This window comes from Mobula birostris, chromosome 1 (genome assembly GCF_030028105.1).
Source record: "Mobula birostris isolate sMobBir1 chromosome 1, sMobBir1.hap1, whole genome shotgun sequence".
NCBI lineage: Eukaryota > Metazoa > Chordata > Chondrichthyes > Myliobatiformes > Myliobatidae > Mobula > Mobula birostris.
This window is the reverse complement of record NC_092370.1, coordinates 152,000,186-152,021,910: the sequence shown is the minus strand read 5'-3', so window position 1 is coordinate 152,021,910 and position 21,725 is coordinate 152,000,186. Positions and strand designations below refer to the sequence as shown.

General features: G+C 46.0%; 1 protein-coding gene across 1 annotated transcript in view; it reads left to right on the top strand.

Moving 5' to 3' along the window:
* The window catches only part of dnal1 (dynein, axonemal, light chain 1), a 101,175-nt gene that overhangs the window by 28,669 nt on the left and 50,781 nt on the right, over positions 1-21,725 (top strand). The window contains exon 4 of the mRNA XM_072275234.1: positions 7,325-7,380. Within this exon, the coding sequence (XP_072131335.1) occupies positions 7,325-7,380 (56 nt within the window). The remainder of the gene's footprint in view (positions 1-7,324; positions 7,381-21,725) is intronic.

The window sequence follows — 21,725 nt, the reverse complement described above, 5'->3', positions numbered from 1 at the left end:
AGCAAAGCATGACTGTATCGGGAACTGGCTCCGCTGAAGAGGGACATCCTCCCCTTCTGATAAATTGAGAGTAATTCTTGGGATCATGACAATGTCATTTTTGAATGCACCAATGTTTATCTTTGCTGCGATGAGATTGTCCTGCAGCTCTTCCACCATCATTCGCGTTCCATTGCAAAGCCTTGGTGGATCCAAGTTCCTCATTGAAATGATGGGAGATCCCCTCTTCAATTCCAGTTTACTTTATTTTATACTTATGGCCGCCAAACAATTGAAACTAGAACGTACAATCATCACAGTGATATTTGATTCTGCGCTTCCTGCTGCCTGGATTACAAATATTAAATATTAAAAATAGTAAAAATTAATAAATATTAAAATTTAAATTATAAATCATAAATAGAAAATAGAAAAATGGAAAGTGAGGTAGTGCAAAAAAACCGAGGCAGGTCCAGATATTTGGAGGGTACGGCCCAGATCTGGGTCAGGATCCGTTCAGCAGTCTTATCACAGTTGGAAAGAAGCTGTTTCCAAATCTGACTGTACGAGTCTTCAAGCTCTTGAGCCTTCTCCCGGAGGGAAGAGGGACGAAAAGTGTGTTGGCTGGGTAGGTCGTGTCCTTGATTATCCTGGCAGCACTGCTCCGACAGCGTGTGGTGTAAAGTTTATGTGGTGGCAATCCAGAGTGTTCGATGGAATTAAGGAATTCTGTAGGAAAATGAGTGGCGTTAGCTCCTTTGCTTATGGCATTGAAGGAGCAGTATTCTTTCATGATTCCAGGGAAGTGTCTAATGCATGTGAAGTTTATTTTTCGCATCATTTCATTAAGAGGAACCAAGATAGAATTCCTCGAGAAGAGTTCTGCAGGATTGTCGAATGTCGTGTAGATGAAATCAATGCATTCTTCCATTGTTGTTGCTGGCAGAATCATATCTTCAGATAATTTGATTTCATTGTTTCATTTTTCTCAAACTTGTCTTCTCCAACATCCAATAAGAACTGAGAATATCATCCTTCTCTCTCACTCAATCGCATGTTTCCCTTCAATCGAAACTTGATGAAGCTTCTCCATAAGTATGATTTTTTTTAATGCATGAATTCTCCACATCAGCATCACTTCCATGTTTCACAACTGCTAGAAGCTGACAGAAATCGCCACAGCAAATGGTTAAAATACCCCCGAAGGCCTCAATCTTGCCGCATACATCACGAAGAGTGCGGTCCATGGCTTCAAAGCTCTCCCTCCTAATCATGGGGCACTCATCCCAGACAATAAGCTTTGCATTTTGGAGTAAATTTGCAGTAATGGTGTTTTTATCAATGTTACAAAGGGCATCCTCATTGACTTTGAGGGGTATTTTGCATCATGAATGCACTGTCCTACCACCAGGCACCTCTGTCTCTCCCTCTCTCCTCCTTCTCTGCCTGTTTTTGTCATTCTGGAGACGCGCAGCCCTTTCATCCTTCGTCGCTTCATCTCTCCTACCATTTGTTCTTTCTCTCTGATCCTGGAGTCGTGCGGCCCTGGCCTCATCCGATTGTTGTTCTCTCCCTCTCCTTGCCGCTTCCCGACGACATTTGACGTCATTTCTTGACCATAATGTCCCCCACCTCTTTCCACACGGCATAATTAGCCTATCCATATATTTTTACCCTAATACCTGATAGAAGATGGGAAGCAGTAACGCCAAAGCCTCCAAGATGCTGTTGTTTCTTGATGATGTGGTTGGTGCTCTCCTAATTGGACATGATAGCCTTGCCTTTTTGCTGTGGTTAGTGTGGCTGCTGTGAGCATCGTGAGGTGCAGCTGAGGCTGGCCGTGGGCATGCATGGGGCTGTGGCGTCCTGATTTCCATGATGGCGGATCGGGTCTCGGGTGAAAGGGAGCCTGTTGATATTGCCGAATGAGCAATTTTGTACGAATATATAACCCTGAACTTTGCCTGCATTCTGTAAGTTAGCGCATTTTAATTTGATTTAGCCAAAAAAAGTGCTGCTGTAATGCACCATTTGCGCTAGTTGGAGGTCACAAACAGACAAACAGAGCATGAGAGTTTTAGTAGTATATAGATTGACACAAGGTACAGTGTAAAGCTTGTCTTGTATACTGTTCATACAGATAAGATAATTACATCATGCATTGAGACAGTACAATGTGAAACAATAACAATGGAAGAATAAAGTGCTCAGCTACAGAAGAAAGTGCATTGTAGGTAGACAATAAGGTGCAAGACCATAACAAAGTCAAAAGTCCATCGTATCCTACTAGGGAACCATTCAATGCTCTTATAACAGCAGGGTAGAAGCTGTCCTTGAGCTTGGTGGTATGTGCTTACTGGCTTTCTACTCAATAGAGAGCCGAGAAGAGAGAATGTCTGGGGTGAGTAGAGTCTTTGATTATGCTGGTTGCTTTACTGAAGCAGCGGGAAGTGTAGACAGTCCATGGAAGGGAGGTTGGCTGCTGTGATGTGCTGAGCTGCATCCACAACTTTCTGTAGTTCCTTCCATCACAGAAAGCAATTGCCATACCAAGCTGTGATGCATCTAGATACAATGCTTTCTATGGTGCATCAATAAAAATTAGTAAGGTCAATGAGGACGTGGTGACTCCTATGAATTTGAAGCTTTTAACTCTCTTAATCTTAGCATGGTTGATGATGAAAGGAGCCTGTGTACTGCCCAACCTCCTGAAGTCAGTGATCAGCTTTTTTATTTTGTTAACTTTGAGGGGCAAGGTTGTTGTCATGACACCATATATAACCAGATAACAATTACAGCACGGAAACAGGCCATCTCGGCCCTTCTAATCCATGCCGAATGCTTACTCTCACCTAGTCCCACCAACCTGCACTCAGCCCATAACCCTCCATTCCTTTCCTGTCCATATAGCTATCCAATTTTACTTTAAATGACAATATCGAAACTGCCCCTACCACTTCTGCTGGAAGCTCGTTCCACACAGCCTCCGCTCTCTGAGTAAAGAAGCTCCCCCTCATGTTACCCCTAAACTTTTGCCCTTTAACTCTCAACTCATGTCCTCTTGTTTGAATCTCCCCGACTCTCAGTGGAAAAAGCCTATCCACATCAACTCATTATTTTAAATACCTCTATCAAGTCCCCCCCTCAACCTTCTACGTTCCAAAGAATAAAGACCCAACTTGTTCAACCTTTCTCTGTAACTTAGGTGCTGAACCCAGATAACATTCTAGTAAATCTTCTCTGTACTCTTTCTATCTTGTTGACATCTTTCCTATAATTTGGTGACCAGAACTGTACACAATACTCCAAATTTGGCCATCCAATGCCTTGTACAATTTCAACATTACATCCCAACTCCTATACTCAATGCTCTGACTTATAAAGGCCAGCATACCAAAAACTTTCTTCACCACCCGATCTACATGAGATTCCACCTTCAGGGAACTATGCACCATTATTCCTAGATCCCTCTGTTCTACTGCATTTTTCAATGCCCTACCATTTACCATGTATGTCCTATTTTGATTAGTCCTACCAAAATGTGGCACCTCACATTTATCAGCATTAAACTCCATCTGCCATCTTTTAGCCCACTCTTCTAACTGGCATAAATCTCTCTGCAAGCTTTGAAAATCTACTTGATTATCCACAACGCCACCTATTTTAGTATCATCAGCATACTTACTAATCCAATTTATCACCCCATCATCCAGATCATTAATGTATATGACAAACAACATTGGACCCAGTACAGATCCCTGAGGCACACCACTAGTCACTGGCCTCCAATCTGGCAAACAGTTATCCACCACCACTCTCTGGCGTCACCCATCCAGCCACTGCTGAATCCATTTTACTATTTCAATATTAATACCTAACAATTGAACCTTCCTAACTAACCTTCCGTGTGGAACCTTGTCAAGGGCCTTACTGAAGTCCATATAGACAACATCCACCACTTTACCCTCGTCAACTTTCCTAGTAACCACTTCAAAAAAAATTCAGTAAGATTTGTCAAACATGACCTTCCACGCACAAATCCATGTTAACTGTTCCTAATCAGACCCTGTCTATCCAGATAGTTATTTATACCATCTTTAAGAATACTTTCCATCAATTTACCCACCACTGACGTCAAACTCACAGGCCGATAATTGCTAGATTTACTCTTAGAACCCTTTTTAAACAATGGAACAACATGAGCAATACGTCAATCCTCCGGCACCATCCCCGTTTCTAATGACATTTGAAATATTTCTGTCAGAGCCCCTGCTATTTCCACACTAACTTCCCTCAAGGTCCTACGGAATATCCTGTCAGGACCCGGAGACTTATCCACTTTTATATTCCTTAAAAGTGCCAGTACTTCCTCTTCTTTAATCATCATAGTTTCCATAACTTCCCTACTTTACACAATTCAATATCCTTCTCCTTAGTGAATACTGAAGAAAGTAAATTGTTCAAAATCTCCCCCATTTCTTTTGGTTCCACACATAGCTGTCCACTCTGATTCTCTATGGGACCAATTTTATCCCTCACTATCCTTTTGCTACTAACATAACTGTAGAAACCCTTTGGATTTATTTTCACCTTACTTGCCAAAGCAACCTCATATCTTCTTTTAACTTTTCTATTTTCTTTCTTAAGATTCTTTTTACATTCTTTATATTCCTCGAGCACCTCTTTTGCTCCATGCTGCCTGTATTTATTGTAGATATCTCTCTTTTTCCAAACCAAGTTTCCAATATCCCTTGAAAACCATGGCTCTTTCAAACTTTTAACCTTTCCTTTCAACCTAACAGGAACATAAAGATTCTGTACCCTCAAAATTTCACCTTTAAATGACCTCCATTTCTCTATTACATCCTTCCCATAAAACAAACTGTCCCAATCCACTCCTCCTAAATCCTTTCGCATCTCCTCAAAAAGTTAGCCTTTCTCCAATCAAAAATCTCAACCCTCGGCCCAGACCTATCCTTCTCCATAATTGTATTGAAACTAATGGCATTGTGATCACTGGACCCAAAGTGCTCCCCAACACATACCTCTGTCACCTGACCCATCTCATTCCCTAACAGGAGATCCAACGCTGCCCTTTATCTAGTTGGTACCTCTATGTATTGCTGCAAAAAACTATCCAGCACACATTTTACAAACCTCAAACCATCCAGCCCGTTTACAGTATCGGCTTCCCAGTCTAGGTGTGGAAAATTAAAATCTCCCACAATCACCACCTTGTGCTTACTACAGATATCTGCTATCTCCTTACAAATTTGCTCCTCCAATTCTTGCTCCCCATTAGGTGGTCTATAATACATCTCTATAAGTGTTACTACACCTTTCCCATTCCTCAATTCCACCCAAATAGCCTTCCTAGATGAGCCCTCTAATCTATCCTGCCAGAGCACCTCTGTAATATTTTCTCTGACAAGCAATGCAACACCTCCCCCTCTTGTCCCTCCGATTCTATCACACCTGGAGCAACGAAATCCAGGAATATTTAGTTACCAATCTTACCCCTCCTGCAACCATGTTTCACTAATAGCTACCACATCATACTTCCAGGTATCAATCCATGCTTTAAGCTCATCCACCTTTCTTATAATGCACCTAGCATTAAAATAAATGCATTTAAGAAATTTTCCACCTCTTACTCTCTGTTTGTCACTAACGGTGCAAACAACTTTACTATTTTCTTTTTCTTCCTTCTCCCCTACATCTGTTCCTACACTCTGGTTCCGCTCCCCCCTTGTATCTAGTTTAAATCCACTGGAGCCTCTCAAGCAAACCTACCTGCAAGAGTATCTGTCCCCCTCCAGTTCAGATGTAAACCGTCCCGCCGGAGCAGGTCCCACCTTCCCTGGAAAACCTCCCAATTATCTATAAATCTGAAGCCCTCCCTTCTGCACCATGTCTTCAGCCACGTGTTGATCTGCACTATCTTACTATTTCTAAACCGGCCTGCATGTGGCACTGGTAGCAATCCTGAGATTGCTATCCTGGAGGTCCTGTCCTTTAACTTGGCACCTAACTCCCTAAACTCACCTTTCAGGACCTCCTCACTCTTCTTACCCACGTCATTGGTCCCTACATGGACCACGACATCTGGCTGCTCATCCTCCCTCTTGAGAATACCGAGAACTCGATCCGAGATATCGCGGACCTTGGCACCAAGGAGGCAACAGACCATCCGGGATTCTCGATCTCTTCCACAGAACCTCTTATCTGTCCCCTTAACTACCGAATCCCCTGTCACTACTGCTCTCCTCTTTTCCCTCCTTCCCCTCTGAGCGGAGGGTCCAGTCTTCGTGCCAGAGACGCAACCACTGCAACTTGTCCCTGGTAGGTCGTCCCCATCAACAGTATCCAAAATGATATACTTATTATTGGTAGGAACGGCCACAGGGGTGCTCTGCTCATTCTGTCTATTCCCCTTCCCTCTCCTGACAGTCACCCAGCTACCTGTCTCCTGACTCTCAGGGGTGACTATCTCCCTGTAACTCCTCTCTGTTTCTGCCTCTGCCTCACGAATGATCCAAAGTTCATCCAGCTCCAGCTCCAGTTCCCTAACTCAGTTTGTCAGGAGCTGCAGCTGGATGTACCTTTTACAGGTGTAATCGTCAGATACGATTGTGCTAACCCTGACTTCCCACATCCTGCAAACAGAACACTCAACTGCCCTAACTGCTGCCTCCATTACCTACTCCTAAGGTAATTAAATTAAAGGAACTTACCCAGCCTTACCTCACATGGAGTGAAGCTCGTTCTTCAGCCTCTGCTCGCTGAAGCCTCTCGAGCCAAAGCCTTCCTACTCTGTCTCCCTCTACTCCGTCACCCGCTCCATTAACCTGCTCACTTTTAAACTCTCCCGCTGCCTCACGGTCCGACTTTCACGTGCTTGTGCAGTTGTGCCCCGTTCAACTGCCGAAGAAATGACTGACCCTTGTCAATCTGCTCGCTTTTAAACTTTCCCGCTGCCTCACGGTCCGACTTCCACACGCTTGCACAGTCGTGCCCTGTTCAACTGCTGAAGTCAACCATGTCACTGGGCTCTCTCTCAATCCTGTACTCTGATTTTTATTTGAGATAGTTTGCTACAGTGGTATCATCTGCAAACTGATTGTACCTTGGAAATGAAAGGACATTGTTCTAACCACCATTTCTCAGAAGTGCTATTTTGGTCATTTTGGTGGTGTTTTGCGGACCTGAAGGCCTTGATTTCATTTTTTTAAAAAAATCTTTGTTTCTCAACCAGTAGTACCGCTTTAAGTAATGAAAATCAGTGCAAAGAAGGGTATGTGCAGTGTTCTCTAAAATCTGAAATATTCCTTCCCTTGTTTTTCAGAAAGTTGTCCCTTTCAACTAACTGCATTGAAAAAATAGCGAATTTGAATGGACTGAGTAAGTGTCAGACTTGTAGTAATGTTTTCTTTCAATTGTTTTTATTTTTACAACAAACATTTTTTTAAAATGAAACTGTGATAATGTTTCAATTAAAGGGAACAGTGTACATTTGGATTTTTGCTGGCGCTTGTTACATGCCATTTTTACATGATGGTTAACAACATTTACATTGGCAAAGCTGGCATCCTAAGACCTTTAAAAATCAGAGATATACATAGAACACCAGACAGTGCAACACAGGAGCAAGCCCTTTGCCCCATGATATGCTGAACTAATTAATTTAATGATACCTAATTACACTACTCCCTTCTGCCTGCTCATGGTCCATACCTTTACCTTCTCTGCATATTCTTTTGCCTGTCTAAGAAACTCCTCTATTGTAATTGTCTCTGCAGTACAGTCTTGGCACCCAGCAATCTCTGTGGGGGAAAAATACTTGTCCTACAAATCTCCTTTGAACTTTCCCCTCTCACTTTAAATGCATGCCTTCTGGTAAGGCATTTCAACTCTGGGAGAAAAATACTGGCTGACAATTAATGTTCTCATAATTTTATAAACTTCTATCAAGTCTCCCCTCAACCTCTGTCACTCCAGAAAACATATCCAGAGAAATTATATCGCCAGAGATGTGTTCTGAAATACCGTGATACTATCCATTACCTTAAATGTTCACTAATGGTACAATGCAACTTTGAGTATGCAAGTTTTAGCAATAATGCTACCAGTCTTGTAATGTAGTGATCTGGAATAATAATTCAGAAGATGTGAACTCAAATCCCACTAGACAGTTTGTTATTTAGAATTCAGTTTCAAAAAGCTAGCACAAAGAGCAAGCTGTTATCCCTAATCCAGCATTAGTTCCATTTCCTTAAGTCCAAGGGACACAGGTGAATGGAAATAATGGACAATGTTTCTTATCTGTTCTTATCTACCAATAACACAAGAAACTTCAGGATCATGGATAGTTGATGGATAAAAGGATAATTCATTGTTTCTTTTCTTCCAGCTGCAAATGCTTCTTGAGTCTCTCTTACCTGAGTTTATTACCCTTCCCACCCTAGACAAATGAGGAGGTTATGGACTTGTTACTTAGAATAAAATTGTCAGGTCTTAACTACATGTGTTAGTGCCATGAGGCAATTCTGTACTTAAACAGGAAATAGGTGCCCAGATTACCCAAAGTTTATAATGCATCGTAATCCCTTAAAGTCACAGGTAACAATTATCGAGTTCATTTAATTAGTCCTTATCATCAAGGTTCTTCTGTCCCCTGGTTCCCTGGTCTAGTGGCACTGCTAGCTTAATGTGTCAGGCATGTATCCACATTGTCTTCCCTTGGTCCTTCAAAGCAGTGTAAGTATGTAGTTAATGATACTTGAAACAGGCCTATGAACCAGGGCTCAAGACAGTTATTTCATTGGTAAGATCTCACCGGTACCCATTCTCTTGGCTGGTAGGTCTGGGAGGGGAGAGAGAAGCACAAGGTGATAGGTGAAACCTGAAGGGGGAGGGATGAAGTAAAGAGCATGGAAGTTGGCAGTCTTGCACATAGTGTGCTTTAGTTCATAAGGTCTTTTCAGCCTCTGACATATCACGCTGTAATAGGACAAGTTCATCAAAACTTTTTGGAAAGTATTGGCAGCCTGGTCACACTGGAGTGCTACGTGACCATAAAGATCTGGTGATGCTGCCTTAGCAAAGGAGTTAGCTCATTTGTTCCCTCCAGTTATTTCATTCTCCTCATTTGTATGAGCTGTGTAGTTTATAACAACACAGTAGCAGTAGGTATTTGAAAAGCAGGAAAAGATTCATAGTTAATTCACTGTGATTTATCAGAGTTCCCAAAAAGGTGAGAAACTCACATTGTTTCCATAATTTTTCATTGTTAAGTGTTACTCCTAACACATAACGAGAGTCTTAATTATTTACAATAGCACTGGCTGCAAGGATACAGGCAAAAAGTTTGGCCGTTTGAGCAAAGTAGGAGGAAAGTTAGCTGTGCCACATCAGCTGTTATGAGATGCACACACCACATATCCACTAAAATTTTCACAAAATATTTTCCCAGTATCAGATTAGGAAGAAAAGCCATCAAAGAAAAATTACATGCAGGCTTACATCGGGTTGCATTTTACAAAGTTCAAACTTAAAATTAAATTTGTTATCAAAGTATATATATGTCAGCATATACAATCCTGAAATTAGTTTCCTTGTGAGCATACTCAGTACATCCAAGAACCATATTAGGACTAGTGAAAGACCGCACCCAGCAGGGCAGACGAATAACCAATGCGCAAAAGACAACAAACTGATTCACCGATTGAGTAGAAAAGGCTGTGACTCACAACATTTTGGAGCTTTGAGCAGCAGCCAATCAACATTCAGGATTGATTGACGTCTCAGATTGAGCCCTCGGCGTTCTTAAGTGGTGGGGTAAACAGCCAGAGGTCATGGTTCAATGACCCTAGGTGGGAAGCGTGACAAGGTTCTGCAAAGTGAGTTCAGCGAGTTAAGTGCTAAGTTTAAGGGCAGTACCTCAAGGGTTATGATCTCAGGATTGCTTGTGCTTGTGAGGCCAGAAATAGGAAGATTATAGTTTTACGCATGGCTAAGGAATTGGTGTCAGAGGGAGAGCATAAGATTTTGGATCATTGGGCTCCCTTGCAGGGAAGGTGTGACCTGAACAGAAGAGACAGTTTGCCTCTGAACTGGGAGGGAATTAATAGTGCGGGGGTCGGGGAGGTTTAAACTAGAGTTGCAGGGGGATGGGATCCAGAATACCAGAACTGATAGTGAAGAGGTTGTGGTGACAGATGTTGGTAAGAACCAAGTCAAAAGTCAGGAATCAAAAGGTTGAGCATGGTGAGACGAATGTCCTGGGCTGCGTATACTTCAACGCAAGAAATTCAACGTAGGAAATGTAGATGAGTTCAGGGCTTGGATCAATGCATGAAATCATGATATTGTAGCCATTAGTGAGACTTGGTTGCAGGAGGTACAGGACTGGCAATTCAGTATTCAAGGTCTGTTGTTTTACACATCAGAATCAGAATCTGGTTTATTATCACCAACATATGTCATGAAATTTGTTAACTTAGCAGCAGTAGTTCAATGCAATACATAATATAGAAGAAAAAAAACAAAATAAAATAATAAGTAAGTAAATCAATTACAGTATACGTATATTAAATAGATTAAAAATCATGCAAAAAACCCAGAAATAATATATATTAAAAAAAGTAAGCTAGTGTCCAAGGAATCGGATGGCAGAGGGGAAGAAGCTGTTCCCAGGTTGCTGAGTGTGTGCCTTCAGGCTTCTGTACCTCCTACCTGATGGTAACAGTGAGAAAAGGGCATACCCTGGGTGCTGGAAGTCCTTAATAATGGACTGTGCCTTTCTGAGACACTGCTTCTTGAAGATGTCCTGGGTACTTTGTAGTGTTACGTACCCTGTAACGGGTTAAAGAACCAACAGAAATGGAAAAACGCCTGGAGTCTGGTATTGCTATTTACTAAAGCTCGTTTATTAGTAACTACACAATACAGTAATATAAAATCAGATAAATCAAACAGGTTAGCAATGATTATGCATATATAAGTGTGGAAATATATAAAAGTCAAGCTCCTTCAAGCTTAGGAGGTAAATGAATACAGCCTTACGATGATGGGTAAATGAAATCAGTTCAGGTTGTGGTATTGAGTTGAGTAGTGATGGAGAGAGAGAGAGGGGTGTTTATTTCTCCAGGTAAGCAGATGCTATCGATTCTCTGTTGTCCTCCGAAATCCTTTAGAAGTTACCGAATGTGACCACAACAAGGAGACCGTCTTCTGTGGGTAAGTTATCAACCCAGGCGAGGGCTGAACACACTAATAACTTCCCACCGGTCACCCCTTGTCCACACTGTGAGAGCCACTGATTGATTCTCCTGATCGATCCTTCAAAAAAAAACACTTTTCTCTGGTCACAACAAAGCTCATCCAGTGTCCAAAACTATGTGTGTGTAACAACCAGCTGACCTTGTATTTATCTCTGCATGCTGACCACCAGCTGTCCATCAAGTAGCTCCTCCCTTCTCTCTCTGTAGAAACTCAGAAGCTGGCAGTGTCCTTGCAGAAATCCCAAACAAACTGTGAGCAGTCCTCGCTCCTTTCTCTCTCGGTACCAAGCTGTTTATGCTATACAGCTACACACACACTCTCTCTCTCTTTTTAAAGGCACAGTCCATAAGGGATAATTCAGGATCCTGTCACAGTAGGCTAATACCCAAGATAGAGCCAACTAAATTTATAACCCTCTGCAGCTTCTTTCGGTCCTGTGCAATAGCCTCCCATACCAGACAGTGGTCCAGCCTGTCAGAATGCTCTCCACGGTACACCTATAGAAGTTTTTGAGTATATTTGTTGACATACCAGATCCCTTCAGACTCCTAATAAAGTATAGTTGCTGTCTTGCCTTCTTCATAACTGCATCGATATGTTGTGTAACGTTCAGTTATATTGGCTCGTGTATGTCTAGGGGAAATCCCGCCCAGCACCCGCCTTAACACTCCCCACAGGGTCAGTTGCCGCCCGAATCAATCACAAACATTAATCATCAGCCAGCACACCCAGTAAATTTTAACAAATACACTTTATAGATATTACTAATTCTATGACATTAATATACATTTGATACAGAGAGGAAAGTAATGAAAAAAAAAGGCGCCAACACTTATCAAAGTCCAAGTTCTTTGCGCGCTACGTTGGAGCTCAATTCGACTTCAGACGACCACCTGAATTCCGTCGACTCACGGCTCGGGACCACCCTGAGTGATCGACCGGAGCCTCTCCACGCGTCCGTGGTCTTCCTCGTCTCTCCTCCGACTCCCCACCAAAACTCAGTCCACAGTCATATCATACAGCATGGTATCCAAAAACAAAACGATACATAACCACCCATTGGCTAATAGAACCCTGTTATCTCATTTTAAAGTAAAACAAACTGTTAGTGCAAACTCTCTTCAGCGTTAAAGCACAACAAAGCCGCATTCCCCAGATTAACATAACAAAGTCGCCATTTTAAATGTAACAAAAGAAAGACCCCATACACTCTCCCCCCCACCACAAAAAGTCATGCCCTCATGACGTTAACAGAGTTCACCAGTGCTCCTTGTAAAACACAAAACCCAACCCAGGTGCATAAAGCAGTGACATAACTTTGCAGGGCAGTAGAGATCACACCCTGCTCTCCCGGCGCTATATAAGTGAGTCTTTCCAGGGGATGCCTACTCCTCTGAGGCCTCTGTACTTCCTCTGCTGACTCTCCCTGTTCAGACACCCCAGTTGACCCCTCGGGCCTATATGTCGGACCTTCCCCTTCACCGGGATCCCTCTGCCCCTGTGAGCCCTCTGGCTCGGGTTCTGCCTCCACCCTCTCCTCCCCCAGTCCCGGCTGTAATACAGGCGGCTCTGCAACACCCTCCCTCGGTTCCCCTGACTCAGTGATGGAAGGGCCAAGAGTCTCTTCTCCCGGCACCGGGGAATCAGCGAACGGAAGCAGGTACCACACGTCCGACTCATCATCTTCCGATGACGTATCCCTTCTCGAGGTGGGGACCGGCCCCATTTTCTTCGCAGCGGGCTCTTCCCGCGCCCCGCGCCCTCGCAGAGTCCACGTAATAGGAGTAAACTCCCATTCGGGCTCTGGGTCCATCTTCACCTCTCGACCCAGAGGCAACAGGTGGTTTTGATGGAGTACCTTGACAGGCCCCTGCCCGCCCTCAGGTCTCACCCGGTAAACCGGGAGATTCGGCATCTGACTCTCCACCACATAGGGGGTGGCTGCCCAACTTGTGCTTACCCTGTAGTCCTAAATTCCGGATAAGGACTCAGTCTCCCGGCAATAGCTGGACGAACTTTACCTTCTGATCATACCTCCTTTTATTCCGCTGGTTCTGCTTGGTGGCTGCCGCCTCAGCCAACTCGTACGCCCTTTTCAACTCTCTCCTCATATCGGACATGTACTTCAGACATGGCTTCAAAGGTATTTCCCCCACTTCAGTCCCAAAACACAGATCAATGGGCAACCTCGCTTCCCGTCCGAACATCAGATAGTAGGGCGAGTGCCCCGTAGCATCATTGTGAGTACAATTGTAACAATGAACCAAATGGGCAATGTGCCGACTCCACTTACTCTTCTGTCCAATCTCCAAGGTGCCGAGCATGTCCAGCAGGGTCCGGTTAAACCTCTCGGGCTGAGGATCACCCTGCGGGTGATAGAGGGTGGTTCTGGACTTTTCAACCCCAAGCATATCCAGCAATTCATGTATAAGCCTGCTCTCGAAGTCCCGTCCCTGATCACTGTGGATCCACTGGGGAAGGCCATAATGAACAAAGTACTTCTCCCATAACACCTTCGCCACTGTAGTCGCTTTCTGATCCTTAGTAGGAAAAGCCTGCGCATATCTAGTGTAGTGATCCGTGAGGACCAAAACATTCGCGGTATTGCTGGTGTCTGGCTCAATAGACAGGAAATCCATACACGCCAGGTCCATGGGTCCCGCACTCTGCAAGTGGGATAACGGCGCCGCCTGCGCAGGCAAGGTCTTCCTCCTGACGCAACGGCTACAGGTCTTACAGTATTCTTCCACCTCCCCCCTCATCCGGGGCCAGTAAAACTGGTCCTTGAGTAATCCATAGGTCTTCTCTACCCCTAAGTGCCCAGAATCATCATGTAGAGCCTGGAGCACAGTCTTCCAATATTTCTCAGGCAGGACCAGCTGCCAGCGCCGGGGGGTGGTCCGGAGGTGACGTGACCCGGTACAGGACGTGGTTCTTCAGCTTCAACCGGGGCCACTCCTTCAGTAGTAGGGGAACGGAGGCATGTTTCGCCTTCTCCACCTGCCACATATCACCCTGGCTAAGTCGCGCTGAGCCGCCTCTACTTCCTGGGGGCTCAACTCCGGCAGCTGCCTGTTCCTCAGAGCAGTCACATTACAGTAAACAGTGGGTAGCACGTCATCGTCAGCCCCCAATTGATCTACTGCCCGATCCGTTCCCATCTGTTCTCCTACTTCCCCGTCGCTCCCAACTTGACACATGGTCTTTACTCCCTGGGCGGGGACACTCTTCTGCTCCTCGGCCGTGCCCGACTCGTCGTGCACCCGATGAGACAGGGCATCTGCATCAATGTTCCGACTCCCCGGGCGGTACTTCAGGCTGAACTCATAGGCAGACAAGGCTGCTAACCACCGGTGCCCAGTAGCATCCAGCTTCGCCGAGGTCAGGATATAAGTGAGGGGGTTGTTATCAGTTCTCACCTCAAACTGGGCCCCATATAGGTAGTCACTCAACTTGTCCACTACCGCCCATTTCAATGCCAAGAACTCCAGCTTGTGAGTGGGATAGTTTCCCTCAGATGGCGATAAACTCCGACTGACAAACGCCTCAATCCGTTTCCCTGTTCCTGGTACAGAACAGCCCCCAGACCGTCGTGACTGGCATCAGTGTGTAGAACATAACGGCTTCCGGGGATCAGCAAATGCCAACACTGGGGCCTGCGTCAGCGCCCTTTTTAGAGATTGGAACGCCTCTTCACATTGAGCATCCCACCTCAATCCAAAAGGCTCTCCCGGGTTCAAGTATCCTCCTACCTCCGACCCTCGGTCTCCCTTCCTCCTCCTCCCCACAGATGGATAGCCACACAGCAGCTGGTTCAATGGATGACTCATTTTCGCATATCCTTTCACGAACCGCCGGTAATATCCGCAAAACCCCAAAAACGAGCGTAAGGCGCTCACCTTCTGAGGTCTCGGCCAGGTGGTGACTGCGGCTATCTTATCCGGATCGGTGGCCACTCCATTTCGCGAGATTATGTGCCCAACATAACTGACTGACGTCTTGCAGAACTGACATTTATCCAGGGAAAGTTTTAACCCTTCCTCCTTCAGCTGACTCAGCACCTTCAGCAGCCGCTCCTCATGTTCCTCCAACGTAGATCCAAACACTATCAGGTCGTCCAGGTACACCAATACCTCCAGCAGGTTTATGTCCCCCACTGTCCGCTCCATGAGCCGCTGGAAGGTGGCTGGGGCCCCCGAGATGCCTTGGGGCATTCGTTCGAACTGGAAAAACCCCAGGGGGCAGATAAAGGCTGTCTTCTCCTTATCAGTCTCGCTCATCGGAATCTGGTAATACCCACTCCGCAAATCCAATACACTGAACCACTGTGCACCACTCAGACAGGCCAAGGCATCTTCCACTCTCAGGACCGTATATTGGTCGGGAACAGTGCGGCGGTTCAGGGTCCTATAGTCCACGCACATGCGTACCTTCCCATTTTTCTTCCTTGCCACCACTATGGGGGACCCATAGGGGCTTCGGGACGCCACAATAATCCCTGCGTCTTCCAACTGCCGCAAGTGCTGCCGCACATCCTCCACATCTGCTGGGGCCAACCGCCGCGACCTCTCCCTAAACGGGGTGTCATTTGTCACCCGAATGGTGTGCCGAGTGCTCTTGGAACACCCTACATCAAACTCGTCCTGAGAAAAGACACCCCCTAACTTCAGCATCTTCTCCACCAGCCTGCTCTTATACTCCGGCGGTACAGGGGAATTTTCAAAATTAAAGGCCTCCTCGGTCAGCTGCCCCCCCGTTTCCCAATAGTTTCCCTCCAGTGGGCTTGTTGGGGGCTCTGGACATCACCGTCACCGGGAACAAGTGCGCGAGGGGCATCCCGCGCTTAAAGGTGATCTCCCTCTCCGTTATGTTCCTTACCATCACCCCCATCCGCCGTGCCTGTACAGCTGAGGGCCTCTGCAATTCAGGTCTCACTAGCGCCCCAGCCGGGAACCAGGACTCCCTTTCCAGGTCGTCGGGGGCATCTACTAGCAGGGCCTCACCCGGCCGTAATCCGGGGAATCTGGGGGTCCCCATCACTAATGCCGCCTCCCCTGGCCGTATCACCTTAGGCCTCGCCTGAGTGCACCACACCGTCCCTCGTTTGCACTCAGGATCCAGCCCCTGGGGGTCACTCACTCCTTCGTACACCGCTCGGAACACGGGGTGTACCGAGAAGGTCTCCAAAAAGTTCTCCCCCACCTTCTTCTTACAGGCTCCCAAGAGCCGTCGCACCAGAGGGGAGTTAGTCCCCACCAACAGGGCAGCTCCACTGGGTCCGGACAAACCAACACCAGCGTCTCAAAGGCTTCCGATACTCCCACATCTCCCTCCGAAAATTCCAATCTCACTGATAAGTATCCATCGTACGGGTAATCACCATCACTTATGCCCCAAATCTCCAATGCTTTAAACGGAGTGACTGCCAAATGTTTCAGATATTTGTTGTAGAATGACCGATACAGTAAGGTAACCTGCGACCCGGTGTCAAGGATGGCTTTCGCAAAGATTCCCTCTATTCGTAGGGACACGCTGGAACGTGGTCCCACCAGTTCATCAGGAATTTGGGCTTGTTCTTTCTGGGGTTCCATAGCGGTTTTCTGGGAACGTGTTCCTCCCGAGACTCCAGTCCGTTCCCTCACTGAGCCTCTCCTAGGTTTCCCGACACCTCTCCCTTCTTAGTGGCCCGGGGGCCCTCCCACCTCGGCGCGTCTCGTCTCTCACAATCCTTCCACAAGTGGCCAGCTTCCCCACAGCGGTAGCACGCCTCCGGCCACTTACATTCCCGGCGGAAATGCCCCTCTCTCCCACAGTTATAGCACCCACTACTCGCCGCCTCTCTCCTGCCGATACGGCCCCCCGGAGACCCCTTGGATTTCTCTGGTCTCACCCTGACTACCACCTCCTGAACCGCTGAAGACCGTCCCTGAGGGTCCGAGCCCCCTGGTCGGCCCAAAGCACACTACTCGGCCCGTACCTCTCGGATCAGCTGTCCGAATGATGGAGGGGGGCTTTGCTTAAATGACTCCAAGCCACTCTGTCATCCTCCTGGGAACCGCTACATATCTGGCTCATCCTTAACTCCGCCACTTCATCCTCCTTCACTACCCCTCGTCGCAGCAACCCCGTAAGCTTTCCTTCCAGCCTGAAAGCATAATCTGAGAGCTTTTCCCCTCTTCTCTGCCCCATCTGTTGAAACTCCGCTAAATGCCGCCAGGGATCCCCTGACAGTCCAAACACTTCCTCCAAAGCGTCCAAACACTCCGATAGGGAAGCCAAGGAACGTGCCGCTCTCAGATCACGGACCACCCGGGCCGCCCCGCCCCTTAAGCTTTCCACCAATCGCTGTCTCTTTTCCTCATCCGAAACTGGCCACACCTCTAACAATTGGGATGTATCTTCAACCCAGGTATCATAGTCATCCTCCCCTTCCGGGGTGGGCTTGGCTCCTGAGAAAATTCTCAGCTTCGGGCGGTGCCCCTCAACCCTTCTCGCCAGGGAGGTAATGGCAGTCGTTAACTCGGCAGTCTCATCCCGCCCATGGGGGCCAGGCCTGGCCAAACCTTCCCACTTCACACCTCCACCTCTTGCTACAGGCACCCGGCCGGGGGCCTCATCTAGCTCCTCCTCCTCCGGCACCTCCTCACTTGCATCCTCAGGGAGGGTATGGAGACCCCATGGCCCCGCCTCCCCCAGGGCATGGACTGTCATTGGTAGTTCCAAAGTCATGACGTCGGCACTCGTCCGCACCAACATCCAGCTAGCCTCCAGTTCTTTCCCACCCCTTCTAGCTACAAGTTCTACCTGCCCGATACCTTTAATCCAACTCAACCCTCGCACCAGTACCTCTGCCGTAATGCGATAATCGACCCCGCTTACCACACACGCATGATTCACTGGTACCTCCTCCAATTCACACCAACTTACAATCTTATCTCGATCCATCTTCACACCACTTACCGCAACAACAGGTGCAACTTTCCCGAAAAGTCCAAATCCAGGATGGTAGCCCCCACTTGTAACTTTCAGGTATATTGGCTTGTGTATGTCTAGGGGAAATCCAGCCCAGCACCCGCCTCAACACTCCCCACAGGGTCGGTTGCCGCCCGAATCAATCACAAACATCAATCATCAGCCAGCACACCTAGTAAATTTTAACAAATGCACTTTATAGATATTACTAATTCTATGACATTAATATACATTTGATACAGAGAGGAAAGTAATGAAAAAAAAAGGCGCCAACACTTATCAAAGTCCAAGTTCTTTGCGCGCTACGTTGGAGCTCAATTTGACTTCAGACGACCACCCGAATTCCGTCGATTCAAGGCTCGGGACCACCTTGAGTGATCGACCGGAGCCTCTCCACACGTCCGCGGTCTTCCTCGTCTCTCCTCCGACTCCCCACCAAAACTCAGTCCACAGTCATATCATACAGCATGGTATCCGAAAACAAAACGATACGTAACCACCCATTGGCTAATAGAACCTTGTTATCTCATTTTAAAGTAAAACAAACTGTTAGCGCAAACTCTCTTCAGCGTTAAAGCACAACAAAGCCGCATTCCCCAGATTAACATAACAAAGTCGCCATTTTAAATGTAACAAAAGAAAGACCCCGTACAGTTGTGACCAGGTAAGATCCTCAGAGATCCTGACACACAGGAACTTGAAACTGCTCACTCTCTCCACTTCTGATCCCTCTATGAGGATTGGTGTGTGTTCCTTCATCTTACCCTTCCTGAAGTTCACAATCAGCTCTTTCGTCTTACTGACATTGCGTGCAAGGTTGATGCTGTGACACCACTCCACTAGTTGGCATATCTCATTCCTGTACGCCCTTTCATCTCCATCTGAGATTTTACCAACAACAGTTGTATCATCAGCAAATTTATAGATGCTAGTTGAGCTATACCTAGCCACACGGTCATGGGTATTTAGAGAGTAGAGCAATGGGCTAAGCACACACCCCTGAGGTGCACCAGTGTTGATCGCTAGCGAGGATATGTTATCACCAATCCGCACAGATTGTGATCTTCCAGTAGGAAGTTGAGGATCCAATTGCAGAGGGAGGTACAGAGGTCCAGGTTCTGTAACTTCTCAATCAGGATTGTGGGAATGTTGGTATTAAATGTTGAGCTATAGTCGATGAACATCATCCTGACATAGGTGTTTGTGTTGTCCAGGTGGTCTAAAGCCGCGTGAAGAACCATTGAGATTGCATCTGCAGTTGACCCATTGTGACAATAGGCAAATTGCAATGGGTCCAGGTCCTGCTGAGGCAGGAGTTCAGTCTAGTCATGATCAACTTCTCAAAGCATTTCATAACTGTAGATGTGAGTGCTGCCAGGTGATAGTCATAAAGGCAGCTCACATTATTCTTCTTAGGCCGTGGTATAATTGTTGCTTTTTTGAAGCAAATGGGAACTTCCGCTCATAGCAGTGAGAGGTTGAAAATGTCCTTGAATGCTCCCGCCATTTGGTTGGCACAGGTTTTCAGAGCCTTACCGGGTACTCCATTGGGACCTTCTGCCTTGCAAGGGTTCACTGTCTTTAAAGACAGTCTAACATCGGCCTCTGAGACATAGATTTCAGGGTTATCAGGTGCAGCAGGGATCTTCACAGCTGAAGTTAAAAGCAGGCATAGAAGGCATTGAGTTCATCTGGTAGTTAGGGTGTTTCAGGATGTGATAGAGTGGGAGGGATTAAAGAGGGAGAGGTGGCGTTACTAATCAGGAAAATGTCTTGGCAGTGCTCCATCGGTAGAGACTGGAGAACTTGTCTAGTGAGGCATTATGGGTGGAACAGTAATAAGAGAGGTTTACCACATTAATGGGGCTACAATACAGACAACCCAACAGACTGTGGGATTTAGAGGAACGAATTTCTAGAGAGATCGTTGTTGCATGAAACATAATGTTGTTTTCTAGGTGTGTTTAACTTTACACATATTGTGGAAATATTGTAAAATCCCATATTGTAAAAGGACAAGATGGGATAGAGTTTGTCAAATGTTATCATAAATGTTTCCTTAATCAGTATGTGGAAGTCCCAATGAAAGTGTGTGTGATGCTTGAACTGCGGTTACGGAACGACACAGGGCAGGTGATAGAAGTTTGTGTAGTGATCTTTGCATAGTGATCACAATGCCATTAGGTTCAAAGTAAATATGAAAAAAGATGGGCCTGGTCCATGTGTTCAGATTCTAAATTGGAGAAAGGCCAATTTTGATGCTATCAGAACGGATCTGGCAAGTGGGGATTGGGACAGGCTGTTTTCTGGCAAAGGTGTATTTGGTAAGTAGGAGGCCTTCAAAAGTGAAAATTTTAACATATAAAACTTGTATGTGCCTGTCAGAATAGAAGTTAAGTATAATAGGTATGGGCAACCTAGTTTTCAAGAGATATTGAGGTCATGGTTTTAATAAAAAGTTGTGTTGCAGGTATAGGCAGGTAGGAACAAAGATTGCTTATAGAGTATAAGAAATGCAGGAGAACACTTTAGAGAGAGAAATCGGGAGATTGACTTAGCAGACAAGGTAAAGTAGAATCCTAAGGGATTCTGCAGATAATGTTAAGAGCAGAAGGATTGCAAGGACAAACTTGGTCCTCTGGAAAATCAGAATGGTAATCCATGCATTGAACCTAAAGAGATGGGGGAGATCTGTATTTACTCAGGAGATGGACACAGGTTCTATAAAAGTAAAGAAAAACAGCATCAACTTTATGGGCTCCATACATATTTCAGAGGTGGAGATGTTTGCTGTCTTGAGCCAAATTAGGGTGGATCAATCACCAGGGTTTCCCTTGGACCCTGTGAGAGGCAAGTGCAGAAATTACCGGGTCCCTAACAGAGATATTTAGTAGCAGGCGAGGTGCTGGAGGATCGGAGAATAGCTAATGCTGTTCTGCTGTTTAAGAAAGGCTCTAAAAATAAAACAGGAAACTGAGCCTGACATCAGTAATGGGAAAGCTACTGGAAGGTATTCTAAGGGACTGGACATATGAGTATTTGGATAGATATTGACTGATCAAGGATAGTCAATATGGCTTTGTGCATGGTAGGTTATGCCTAACCAATCTTATAGAGCTTTTCGAGGAGGTTACCAGGAAAGTTGGTGAAGGCAAGGCAGTGGATGTTGTCTACACAGACTTCAGCAAAGCACTTGACAAGTTCCCTCATGAGAGGTTGGTCAAGAAGGTCCAGTCGCTCAGCATTCAAGATGAGGTGGTGTTTCATATTGGTCTGTCCTGAAAGACAATAGGTGAGGCTCATCATCATCTCAAGTTTGGGTGGAAGGTATGGAAATCCTGAGATGCCCAATCGTATCAAGATCCTCCTCTCGGCCTCACCATTGTAGTCCAAGGAAAAGCCAGACCTCCTCCCCATCCTCTGTAGTTCAGCCCAAGTCCAAAAGGAGTTCGGTTTCTGTGTGTTGCCAGCAAGGAGGCAGTACATGAGGC